At 43.8% G+C, this 12,565-nt stretch overlaps 1 protein-coding gene across 1 annotated transcript in view; it reads right to left on the bottom strand.

The window, feature by feature from the left end:
- Positions 1-12,565, bottom strand: part of Kcnmb2 (potassium calcium-activated channel subfamily M regulatory beta subunit 2) — a 262,358-nt gene that overhangs the window by 11,460 nt on the left and 238,333 nt on the right. Inside the window, exons 3-4 of the mRNA XM_038348400.1 lie at positions 9,305-9,475; positions 6,273-6,468 (exon numbers count right to left, since the gene is read on the bottom strand). Coding sequence (XP_038204328.1) covers positions 6,273-6,468; positions 9,305-9,475 — 367 coding nt within the window. The remainder of the gene's footprint in view (positions 1-6,272; positions 6,469-9,304; positions 9,476-12,565) is intronic.

Here is a 12,565-nt window from a genome sequence, read left to right as displayed (position 1 = left end):
AAGCATTCCAGGGACAGGAATTAGATGATTGTAAAAAACTAGAAACAACCAAAGAAGACCCAAATGAGTACGCTAGAACTGAAAATACATCAGGAGGAGTGTGAAGGCCCGTCTGCTTTTGCCTGTGGTGTTGTGTGCTCGCTCGCAGCCCTTGACGCCAGGGACATACAGAAGCTGTGGCTTATGGTGGATGCTGGTTGGAATGCAGACAAACAGGAATAGAATTTATCAATACACCTGGAATCTAGCTTTATCACAACTACTGGAGCATGAGGGAAAATATGAGTATTGGCGTAATACTCATTTAGATAAAGTACAAGCATCTTACTCTTTATTTGTTGGTATTGGTGAAAACCTGTGGATTGGTCCTGAAAATGAATTTATTGTGAGTATGACTATCAGAAGTTGGTGCAAAGAAGGAAAATTATAATATTCAAAATGACACTTTCATTGGCGACTTTTCTCTTTACATTCAGCTTGTTTGGGACAATTCCTTCAAAGCCGCTACGCTGTTACTCCATGCTCAAGAACTGGACATATTAGACACGAGCCCTTTTCATATGCAATTGTGCACCAGGACTGACACAACAAGCACCTGGATATGGTGAAGAAGAAAGCAAAGGAGTTTGGCCTGAGCTCCTGAAGCCACAGACCGAGCAAATGGTGAAGAGTCCTCAGAGTCTGGCTTGAGTTTCTTCTTGATTGCCATTCCCATCGCCCCCACAGTTACTAGACTGGGAGCTGGGATATAATGCACATCATGGCCAAGACCCATATGACCAGTTTCGGGATTCATCTTGGGAAGTGCCCTGTCCACATGTGTGTGGTTACTGTGCTTACTTTATTTTCACTGAGGACGGCATGTTTGTGCTTGTGTTATGATAGTTTTAATAGTATACTCAGTTTCTAGAATTGAAATGTCTTGCTGGGAAAACATGCTATTTGACAGTAAAAGATTTTCAACAGAGGAGGAAATGAAAACTGGGGGTGAAAAATGGAGATGAAGGAGAGAAAGCAGAAAGAAGAGAAAGAAGAGGTACATTCAGGGGGAGGAAGACAGCAAGGCTAGGGAGAAGGTGACCCAACATAAGCCCAAAGCCCAGCGCAGAAAAACAGCAAAACAAAACATTGAAAAATAGTATGCTGAAAGAAATCGTAGAAAGAAAATAGACAAATCTTGACTGTAGTAGTTTTTTTTTCTTTTCTATAGTTACTTACCAAATTTAATTTGGAAGACAAAAGCAGTAAGAATATGAAAGTTGCATTTTACAGAAAATAGTTAGCTCTTAGTGACACACAGAGAGAATAAACAATAGGAGCAACATCAGCAACAAAAAGTTGCCTTAAGATTTTATTTTATTTTTATTTTTTAACTTTATTTAACTTTATTTCATGAGCATTGGTATAATGATGTCAGATTCTCTTGAACTGGAGCTACAGACAGCTGCAAGCTGCCATGTGGGTGCTGGGAATTGAACCCGGGTCCTCTGGAGGAGCAGTCAGTGCTCTTAACCACTGAGCCATCTCACCAGCCCGCCTTAAGATTTTATTATGGTGTCTGATGAAAGAAGGAATATTTATATTTCCATCTCTCTGTGTAGACATTTTATATGCATTAATAAGTATCAGAAGTATTAATTTAAATGAAACTGTCCATGTACGGTGCTTAGGACCACTCCAAGTTTAGAATAGCCATTTGATATATACTAGCTTGTTTTTATTATTACTATTATAGTTATTGGTAATAATTGCATTTTCCATGTGATATCAAAACACCAAATGTTGTTCATATTTTACATACATTTGTGGAAGATTTTACTTGATACTTGCTCCTCCTCTTAGAAGATAAGCATATACTTTATATTTCATGGTCCGTAATTCATCAGAGACTTTCTGTAATTTTTGTCATGCATCTCCAATAAATGCAAAAATAACTCATTTTAAATGAGCACTATAGCTGCTTTTAAATTTATATGACAAAACACATTTCAAGTTATTACTGATAGTTACTCAGCATGTTTTGTACAAGTTCACACATTTATGGGAAAAATAAGTTTACATTAGGATGGTAGGCAATACTATTAAATGAGTTGAATAAAATTTTAGCATTGGAAAAAGAAAACATACTAAGAAAAATTCAGAACTTAGTGAATGAGTCTGGCAATAAACTTTTCAGAATTGAGAAAAGAATTTCTGAAAGCTATAAATCCCTAACGAAGTGATGGAAGAGGAAAAGAGAGAAAAAAAGAGGGAGAAGATGGACCAGATTCAGGAAGGAAGTCAGCATCTGGCCGCCTGGAGTCCCAGAAGGGAAAGAGGGAGCAAGGGAGAGGTGACACAGTATCTAATAAGATAGCCTGGTAATGTTCTGGAACAGAAAGTATTAAGGAAGGGGAAGAACTCTGTGAATGCTTAGAAGTCTGAATAAGGATAACTTCTGACTTGGGTGTGTGATAAACTGTAGAAAATCACAGGAAATGATCTTTAAACAGGCGAGACTCCCTCACAGATGCAGCAGGGAACCCGAGGGCTGGGTGTTGAGCAGCATGGTTGCTCATCAAGAGACAGTGGAACAAAGGAATGGCCGACCTAGAGATGTGTGCTCAGTGAATGCATCCTCCAAGAAGCAAAGCTCTGGAGAAATGCTTTCAGGACAACACAAATGAAGGAAATTCTCCACACCAGACACTGTTCTCGCATCTCTAATGGGAGATTGTGAAAATGGCTGCAGATGGGAAAGCAGAATAAAAGGCTGAACACAATGACAATGCAGAGCTATGGGCCCATGGAAGTTCATATTATTGCACACAACTTCAACAATCTGTGCCGAAGTCTAGGTCAACGGAGAATGGTAATAATGTCATACAAATGGGCTCAAAACTGCCACAGTAGTCTTTGGGCTAAACTTTGACACTGTAGGAGCAGATTAGTTTAGTTTCCAGGAGATGAAATGGGTCCTGCAAGCGACCCCATGAAGAAGGGTAGCCGTTCACAGAACAGACTGAACCAGCTGCCGTCCTTTCATAAACAAACACCTACAAACAAGAAGTGAATGTGAAGAGACCCACAAACTCGACCCCTACATAAAGGTCAGTTTCAGGAAGACTGATGGTGTATGGGGAAGAAAAAACAGTAATGCTTACTTAGGGAAAATTAGGTTAAACAAAAGGTTAAATAAGAACAATACATAGAAGAACTAAAGTACTAAACCAAATGGAAAAAAATGACAGGACATGGTTGCAGTAAAACTGAAATGTTTTCCATACGAAGATGCTCCAGAGAGGAAGGAAACAGGCTTGGGCACACAGCTGTTGTTGTTTGAGGCAGGCTCTCGCTGGATTGCCCAGGCTGGTCTTGAACTCCTGGGTTCAAATGATCCTCTTGCCTCAGTCTTTGGAGTAGCTGGGACGAAAGGCACATGCCCCCTTGTCTATATATTTAAACAACCCGACAAGGAATGTGAAAAATGAACAACCCGGGGGTGGAAAGAGAAGACAAAATTCAGATGACAGACACTCGAAAAGCCACGCAAACCAGAAGGAGACCTCACCAGATCAACTGTAAAGTTATGGTGAGTGTTTGGAACACGAAGAATCCTCTTACTACAGGTGCGTTGGAAAAGCCCTGCCATTATTTTCTGAGCTTTATGACACACATATGTCATGTTATGACCCAGGTAGCTCGCCTTCAGATTTACGCCTGACAGAAGTGTGTGGGCTGGTGGCATGGGCTTGGAGAGTTTTTATACGCAAGAGCATCTGCGGCAGAGCTATTTACGATTGCCCTGAGCTGTAGAAAACCCAATGTCTATCAGCTGGAGAGTGGAAAACTAAGCTGACATTCCAAGTGAAATGGAAATGAATAAATTTCACCCCAACGGAACGATGCCAACCACCGTGCTCTGTGAAGGGAGCCAGACGGATGGGTGCAGTCAGTGTGATTCCGTATACAGAGAGGCTTAAGTTGGAGGGAAGTAAGACACTGTTTATGGATATGTGCTTAGGTGATAAGAACCACAAAGGCAAACACAGAGACAGTTGCCATGATAGCTCGGGAGGTGGTTATCCAGGAGGGAGCAATGCCTGTGGTTATTGGGAGGGGCAGGAAGGGTATTTTGGGGGAAAAGGAAAGTATCATTTGTTTCTCTTGTGGTGGTTAATGGGGAGTCCTTGATAATAAATACTTGAGCTATACCTTTTGTATTACACGCACGTTTCTGTACGGGGTCATGACTCACATTTCAAAACACGATAGTGGGTCAAAGAAACCAAATGGGGCCCATGACCACACAGAGCGCCGACAAAGTCCTCGTCCTAAACACGTACCTGGGATTGATCATGGGAACCATAGTCCCTGCTTGTCACCTAAATAATGGAGCAAGAGCCGAAGTGATGGGATACCCAGTCGAGGAAGTGGAAAGAGCCCTTACTGTCTGGTTCCTCTTCAGCTTTTGTGGCTTTCCAGTTCCTCGGAGACCAGAAAGTTTTACAGGTACCTGCTAGCACAAGCCAGCTTTGATTAGAAATCTGGCTGGCAGGGAGAAAACAGACAGCTGGGAAGGGCTAAGCTTTCCCAGTTTGTGGAGCCTTGTCGTGACTACTCTTGTTTCTGCCTACCACAAATGAAAGAACATCAGAAGCAGCATTTTCAAATAACGCTCTCTGGAATACTCGTCAAGGAGAGCCCTCAGAGATATTTGCAAGAATTCTTTCAGGTTGTTGTAACCAAAATGCAAAGTGGGTTTGTTTTACTCCTTTGTGGCAACACCGTTTGCTGCCCATGTGCTAGTACGGAACCCCCAAGCTACTGAACTCCCAAGCTACTGAAACCCCTGTAAGTGATCACTGAAGGGATGGCCATTTCAATGAAAATTTTTTTACAAAAACGATTAACATTCATGAGGCTCACTTGTTTCCTGGAAATGAGCACCAATGGTGCTATTGGAGGCCAGAATCAGATTGTCTTGGCTTATTCAAGAATATTCTGGGTATTTAAGCAGCTACTATAAAACCCAAACCTAATATACATATCACTTGAAATTCATATGGCAGATTGGTTCAACTAAAACATTTACTGGTCATCACAGTCCTTCATAGACTTTATAAATATAAACATTTTGGGACAGGATCTTGCTACGTGGTTTTGACTTGCCATCTATTTGTTTAGTAGCCCAGGTAGGCTTCAAACTTGTGGCAATCCTCCCGCTTTAGTTTCTTGAGTATGGGATTATAGGCTTGAAACCACCATGCCTAACATCAAAGCAAATTTTATGTATAGCTTCAATATTATGCACATTTATTAAGCACCTATCCATGCAGACTTTAGTACATTAGTATGACGTTTTGAATGAGAAACATCTTCCATAGACTCAGTTATTTGAATACTTGGTCCCTAGTTGATGGCATTATTTGGGAAGATTATGGGGAGGTAGAGTCTGGATGAAGGAAACGTGTTGTGTGTTTGGGGAGGGCGGGATTTGGGATCTGATAGCCTCATCTCATTTCCTTTTCTTGTCTCTCAACTCTTGCTGCCTTACCTCCCTGCCACGATGGAACCATTCGGCAAAATAAACCATCTTCCTTCAATTGCCCTTGGTCATGGTAATTTGTTATAGCATCAGAAAAGTGACTAATATGAGCAGTATTACAAATTAGGCCTCTATGAATATAACATATGTAAAGAAAGAATATGCATGCACACATGTGCAAACCACACACACACACACACACACACACACACACACACACACAGGCACTGTTGACCACATGTTCAATTTCATACTACAACATTCGCTACTCTAATCCTTAATTATAATAATGACCTTGTAAGTGACTGTTATTTTCCTTTTGGAAAATCAGGCCAAGGGTCAGGGTAAGTTATATACCCAAAGTCACAGAACTAAATGTGGAAAAGAAAAGGCCAGTGTTACTCCATGTCTTCTAAGTCATAGTAGGTATTTGGGCATGCACATTCCTTCTTAAATTCTGTTCTTGCTTTCAAAGACTTAGGTTCTTTATAGAAATATTCTTTCAAACAGAAAACACACTTAAATTGCTCTGCTATGAAATGAAGGAACGGCTTGTCGGTATCTTGTACAGAAAAACCAGCATTTCTGTAGAAAGATCCAGAGTGAGTTCTGTGAATGGAGCAAGCAAGGCCTACTTCCTGTTGTGTTTCCTTTGAAATACTTGCAAAGGGGAAAGCGGAAAGAGAGAGGGGAGGTGGGTAAGCTGTGTGGACAGATGCCTGGGTGCAGTGAGCAGGGCTCCTACCTTCGGATTGATCTTCATGGTCTCCTCGGTGTGGTAGAGGAGAAACTTCTCCCCAGAAGAAGTCAGATTCACGTACACCTGCAGGCAAGGGTACTGAGAGAGCTTCCAGCAGTCTGGCCCACAGCTGAAGGAACAGTTAAATGTTTCTGTGATAGACACGTTCAGCAGGGTGCACTGAGCTTCTTCTGTCCACACACTGTAGAGAAGGAATGAGAATGGTCACAGAGCGAGAGGCACTGGGCAGGAGGGTGAGGTTGCAGAGGACTGTCTCTCGTCTACTGAACTGCATGGGACTTCCCAAAATCTGTGATCCATAGGTCTGTGCAATATTGTGATTTTGAGCAGACCAGCTTTTGGCAAGCTGTGACACACACAGCACATGCTTTGGTGCCCAAGAACTCTCTTGGTGACAACCACTGTGTAGGATATTCACTAATATTTTAAGCAATTATTTTCTCCTTATTGAATTCACTGGTAAGCCTAACAAATGCTTTATTTTTAGTTTCTATTTCTTGAGGCAGTCTCACCAGGAAGGTAAGAATGGCCTTGGTCTTGCTCTGCAGCCTGGGCTGGCATCAATGGTGTGATTCTGCTGCCTTAGTCTTCTGAGGGAAGGGACGGCAGCTCTGTGCCACCTGCCTAGTGTAGCCTTTGCTTTCCCCGTACGTATGCACTGCACAGCTCTTGCTCGTTTTTTGTTTTTTTTTTTTTTTTTCCATTCTAAACTCCACCATAGCCTGGTTTGTAGGCAGAAGAGTCTTTATTAAGGTAGTGACTGGGGAAAGGTGGCAAAAAGGCAGAGTGGCGTAGGGAGGGCAATACTGTACAACAAACTCATTCCAACATGGTAAATAAGATAACGACAACCTTTTGAAGTTTTCAAGAGCAATGTAGCCTTTCTCCCAACTGGCAATTTACACAAATTACTTACTTTTTTTCCCTCTCAACAACTTTACATATTGGTTATTAATCCCTTTGAAAGGTGAATGAAAAGAGGGCCACAGAAATCAGGTGACATAGTCAAGAACACACAGTTGGTAAGTGGCAGAAACTGTGGCTTTCCCTTGCTGTAAGACACTGCTTTATTCTGGCATGGTGTGCCTCCCCAGGAAACCGACAGAAGACAACCCCTTCAGTGCAGATAAACGGCTGGATCAGGTTGCTCGGGGTCATTTTAGCCAGAGAGATTCCAGCTAACCATTGGTTGAATTTCGTTTTACAATAACTTGCATTTTGCGATCAAGTCGAGCATTTGCAATTAGGAAGCAACACAGCGGCAATCGATGTGTGCCTCTGGATATGAGCTGTATTGCAGTGAGAGGAAAACATGCATTCACAATGAATAACAACCTTGCCCTTTGCTGGACACATGTGGATAGCTCCTGTGCTTTTGTATGCGCCAGCGACTAGACTCAGTCTGCTAGACTCAGTCTCCTCTGGTGTTGCAAATTGAATTTCCTGGAACACGAATGGCCAGAATCTGTTTTTATAACCAGAGGGTGGGGGCACACATCCTATATAGTCCTAAGCAGGTGTGAGAATCTGGAAGCGGTTTTGGACTCAGCAAAGGGCCCCCACGCAGCACACTTTCACTGTGGAGGAGAGTGCAGCTGAAGGCCGTCAGAGAAAGAGCGAGCCAGCCAGGATGGTAAAGAGGAGCAAATTGCTACATTTCAGCACCACTTGCCTTCCAAGATGAAAGCATTAATTTAGCTAGAGAAACAAGTGGTAGAAAATGGTGTGATTTTCTCTTGAATTGAAACTTCCCACTTTCGTATGAAAGGGTCGTATTTCTTCAAGTCCAACCATTGGCAGACGTGCCAAGTTCCAGGGTTCAGGGTCTGGATGGCAGAGGGTGGGACACTGTGGGGATTTGTCAGCTGGCTTATGCAGGAGGACACACTTTTGATTCACCACCTAGTGGCTTCTCCTTACTCAGTAAACCCAAGGTAAACATTGAGATGAAAGGATTCAAACTGTTCCTTTAAGAGATTAAGTCACTCAATCTTTACAACGCATTAGAATCACTTAGAGAGTTTCAGAATACCTAGTGTTGGATCTGTCTTCTAACAAATCATTTCTGACCTTCTTTGGCTTCAGCATATGAAAGTTCCCAAGGAAACTGGGTGATGGAGAAGTAGGGTGAGTTTAAAAAAAAAAAAGGCCATGACAGACTTAGTGAGTAGCAAGAGTCAGGACTGATTTTGTAGGATGTGGCTTTGGAAGCTTAACTGCCACATGTAGCACACTGAAGTGTGTGTGTGTGTGTGTGTGCATGTGCACTTGTGTGTGGGTGCATTTGCATGCATGTGTGCATGTTCATGTTTGCATACATGTGTGTGCATGTGTATATAGATATACTTGCATGTGGACATATGCATGTTTGTGTGTGCAGATGCATGTGTATGAGTATGTGTACATGCTCATGTGAATGTATTTCTGTGTGTGTTTGTTGAGGCCAGAAGATGATCTCAGATGTCATTTCTCAAATGTCATCTGCATTGTTTCTTTTGAGACAGGGTCTCTCAATGGGATGTGGCTCAACATTTAGGCTAGACTTGCTGGCCAGTGAGCTCCAGGGATTGCTGTCTCCACCTCTCCAGCGATGGCATTACAAGAGCATGCCACCATGCCTGGGCTTTTTATATGGGTTCGAGGTTTAGAGCTAAGGTTCTCATGATTATGCAGCAAGACTGCTTATGGAAAGGCATCTCCCAAGTCCTTGTGTCACATCCTCTGGGCTTTGGTGTCTCTGCAATAATGGGATTACCCATACTTCCCTTATGGAGTAGTTATGAGCAGATATGAGCAATATGTAGAAGGTGGCCAGCTCACAGTTTGCATACAGCCTCCGATTATTATTATTATTATTATTATTATTATTATTATTATTATCAGATAACATTAGAGAACACTTTGTGCCAGGTGCCTATGAGATTCTGGAAAGGTGAGAAAGATGACGTCAGGGCTGAATGAGCAATGGGGAACAGAGGAGGAGAGGGCAGTAGATTCCTCCGTGGCCGCGGCATTACCTCTGCATGTACGAGCGCAACAGTGTGATCCCCAGCAGGAAGTACATCATGACGGAGCACACCATCATGGCCAGCCCTAGAAGGATAGCCCGGTCCTCTCCAGCCTTCAGTGCTGTCACCGTTTTCCTCTTGTCCAGGAGGTCATGGTCCCGGATTTTCTGGTAGATATTTCTGAGGTTGGAAATAATAATACAGTCTTACATGAGACTCTCACAGTTCTATTGCATGTCCCTCGAGGGAGGTTACCTTCCTGCTCCTGCCTTCCTAAGGTGAAGGACCTGGAGGAATGCCCCAGACACACCTGAGGGAAGTTGAATCTCAGCACAACCCCTGAAACTTAACACATCACATGCACACACATGTACACGCACACACATACACATACACACCCTCTACATGCATAGAAAGAGGAGAACACAGACATACACACATGTACCATACCTGAGCAGAAATGATCCCTAATTCTGTATTTTGGGGATTCATGTCTAACTGTAAAGTATTTTTTTTTCTGTCCCATTCTATGAAAGACAGTAATTCCCTTAACTCTCAAAAAATGTCTTGGGTTTGTTAACTTCATATTAATGAAGTTGATCAGTATTGATATATAATTTCTGAATCTACCTCTCTCTCTTTCTCTCTCTCTCTCTCTCTCTCTCTCTCTCTCTCTCTCTCTCTCTCTGTGTGTGTGTGTGTGTGTAAATATCACTTTATTCTGCTTATTCTTGCCATCAGAGGCCTGGAATGACAGACATTTTCTCATGACTTCCCAGCTCAAACCCAGGGCCTTTAGACTATATGACCACCCCACAAAAACCTTCTATAGACCGGCATCCACCTGCCCTCTCAGTTCCATGATTCGCTTTTGAGATTTATTTGGAAAGTTTAGGATTTACATCAAAGCTTTATAAACTTGACCCTGTGTGAACTTGAAGAATAAACTTGTGCCCATTAGCTGCTGAAAGGCAGTGGGCAGGCCGGCTTTTGAAGCAGGGAGACAGGCTAAGGCTGAGTGGCTTCAAAAACCCACTGGGAAATAATAACCTGTTACTTGGCTAATATCATTTATCAACATGTATTTAACTCTGACGGCTGCCGTTGAGATATGTGCTCAGCAGATGGAAGTCAGCAAGGATGATCTGCACTATTCTAGGCTTTTAGGCTGTGGGGTTTTTTTTGGCCCTTTAAGGGGCAAGCCACGCCCACTCCCGGCGACCCCTGACCTCTCGCCGCCATCTTGAATATCTCTTCTTCTTGTCCCTTTCTTGGTGTGTGCACGTGTGTTTCTCTGTCTCTCTGTCCCTCTCTCTCTCCTTTCTCTCCCCCTCTCTCTCTTTCTCTCTGCCCCCTTCTCCCTTCCCCCCATAATCCCCTGAATAAATATTCAACATGTTGTGTCTGCCCATGTCTCTGTCTTCTGCCCGCCCGCCCCTGAGCAAGCCGCACCAGGGACTCGCCAGCATTTCCGGCCGCTAGCTGCTCGGGGAACCGCCCGGGGATCTTGGGGGAACCGTTCGGGGATCTTGGGCGACCCGCTTGGGATCCACGAGTCTCTGCCTTGGGCTCCCGAGAGCTCGCCGCCTGCTCACATGGCCCCTAGGGATCTTGCAGGGACCCACAGTCGTCTCTGCCTTGGGACTGGCTGCTCCCAGAGTCCGCTGCCTGCCTACGGCTGCCACCTGGGACCTTAGAACATTTTTTAAAAAAACAACATTGGTGCCGTGGACTCGACAGATTTGCCTGCCCGGACTTCCACTCGGGGCCGGGGTCCAGATTCTGAACTCCAACTTCCGGGGACGAATCGTAACCGAGGACCTTCTCAACGACTCATGTGTTCCATCTGCCTGGGTGCGGCCCCTCTGAACAACACAGGCTTCTAATCGTGAGTATCCCCATTTCGGCCAGCTTAATCGTCTCTTTTAACCCGAGAGATTGACTGTTGAGCTCCTGGCAACCCTTCGAGGTTTCTAGGGATGGGGGACCCCCAACCGCGGGCCTTCAGGGCCTCGGTTGTCCCTTCACTGGCATTCAATTCGGTTTGTCACCTTTGCTAAGCCCATGCCTGGAATGGCGCAGCCTCTCGGCTTACCCGCACCTGGAGGCCGAGGGTCTCTAGTCCTTTCTCTTTCTATCCTTTCATTCCTTTTCTTCCTTCTTTTCATCATGACTGCCGCTACAGTGCGGCCTGGCCTCTGGTTTCTGAGTAATCTGCCCAGATCCAGCTAGGCCATTAGCATCCCACTCGTGAAATGGGGACGCCTGCTCACGTGTCCTGGATGTTCGTGTCATCTGCATCTTGCCTAACTGGGAGCCATTCTCGTTGTAGGCTTGAGGTGCCACGGTTTTTGGGGGTATTTTTACGGTCTTGACCATGGGAGCCAAGCTGTCCAGACCTATCACTCCGGCCTCCCAGCTGGGACGCCTTTTGGATGCCCTGCAGCCTCACACTTTAATGCCTTCCTTACAGACATCCACACTTATTTGTCTCTGTTCAAAACTACCACCATACAGCAAATATGTAGGCGCTAAGACAGCTTTTAAAATTCCAGCTGGCTTTTTCAATTCCAGCCATGGCATGGCATAGTTTTTTCGGTTCCAGCCTTTTGCTCCCCTCTGCGGCTTGTGTTATGCATAGTGGCTCAGCAACAGAGCAGATCACGCCTTTAGGTCCTTCTCATTAAGCTTAAAATCCTTACAGCTCAAAAATTGTATGCCCTCCCCCCCCCCCCCCGGTTTTCACTAAAATCTTATTAACTCTGTTACATGTGTTTTGTGCAATGCCATGCCTTTGATAGGTCCCATCAAAGGCATTCACGTTGCCCAATTCCTATTTACTCTTTATATGTATAATAATTGTTCATTATATCTCATTTCAGACTACAAAATCATAAGTCTCATATTTTAAACTGGTATGTACTTCTAAGTCTCTTATTGTTTGTTCTGTCATCAACCTTATATTACAAACAATTTTCTGTCTTCTTTCTGCCTTTTTACAGGTGTAAATCTTACCTGTTAAGAGCCAGTACAGTCAAGCTCAGACCCAACCTTCCAGGCAGATTCTATTCTGTAGCTATATTTAATCCAGCCCTCAACTGCTCAGAGATCTGGGGAATGTGATATTTAAATATTTAATTATTAAAAAACTTTTCATAACAAGAAGAGACAGGTTGGCTCCTTAGCAGCAACACTCTGCTTCCTCCAAAGAAGACAGAAGACAAATGGGCACAGAACAACGTCCTTCTACAGTTCACAGTGACTGCCAAG

Source organism: Arvicola amphibius, chromosome 11 (assembly GCF_903992535.2).
Source record: "Arvicola amphibius chromosome 11, mArvAmp1.2, whole genome shotgun sequence".
In the NCBI taxonomy this organism is placed as follows: domain Eukaryota; kingdom Metazoa; phylum Chordata; class Mammalia; order Rodentia; family Cricetidae; genus Arvicola; species Arvicola amphibius.
This window is presented reverse-complemented; position numbering and strand designations above follow the sequence as displayed.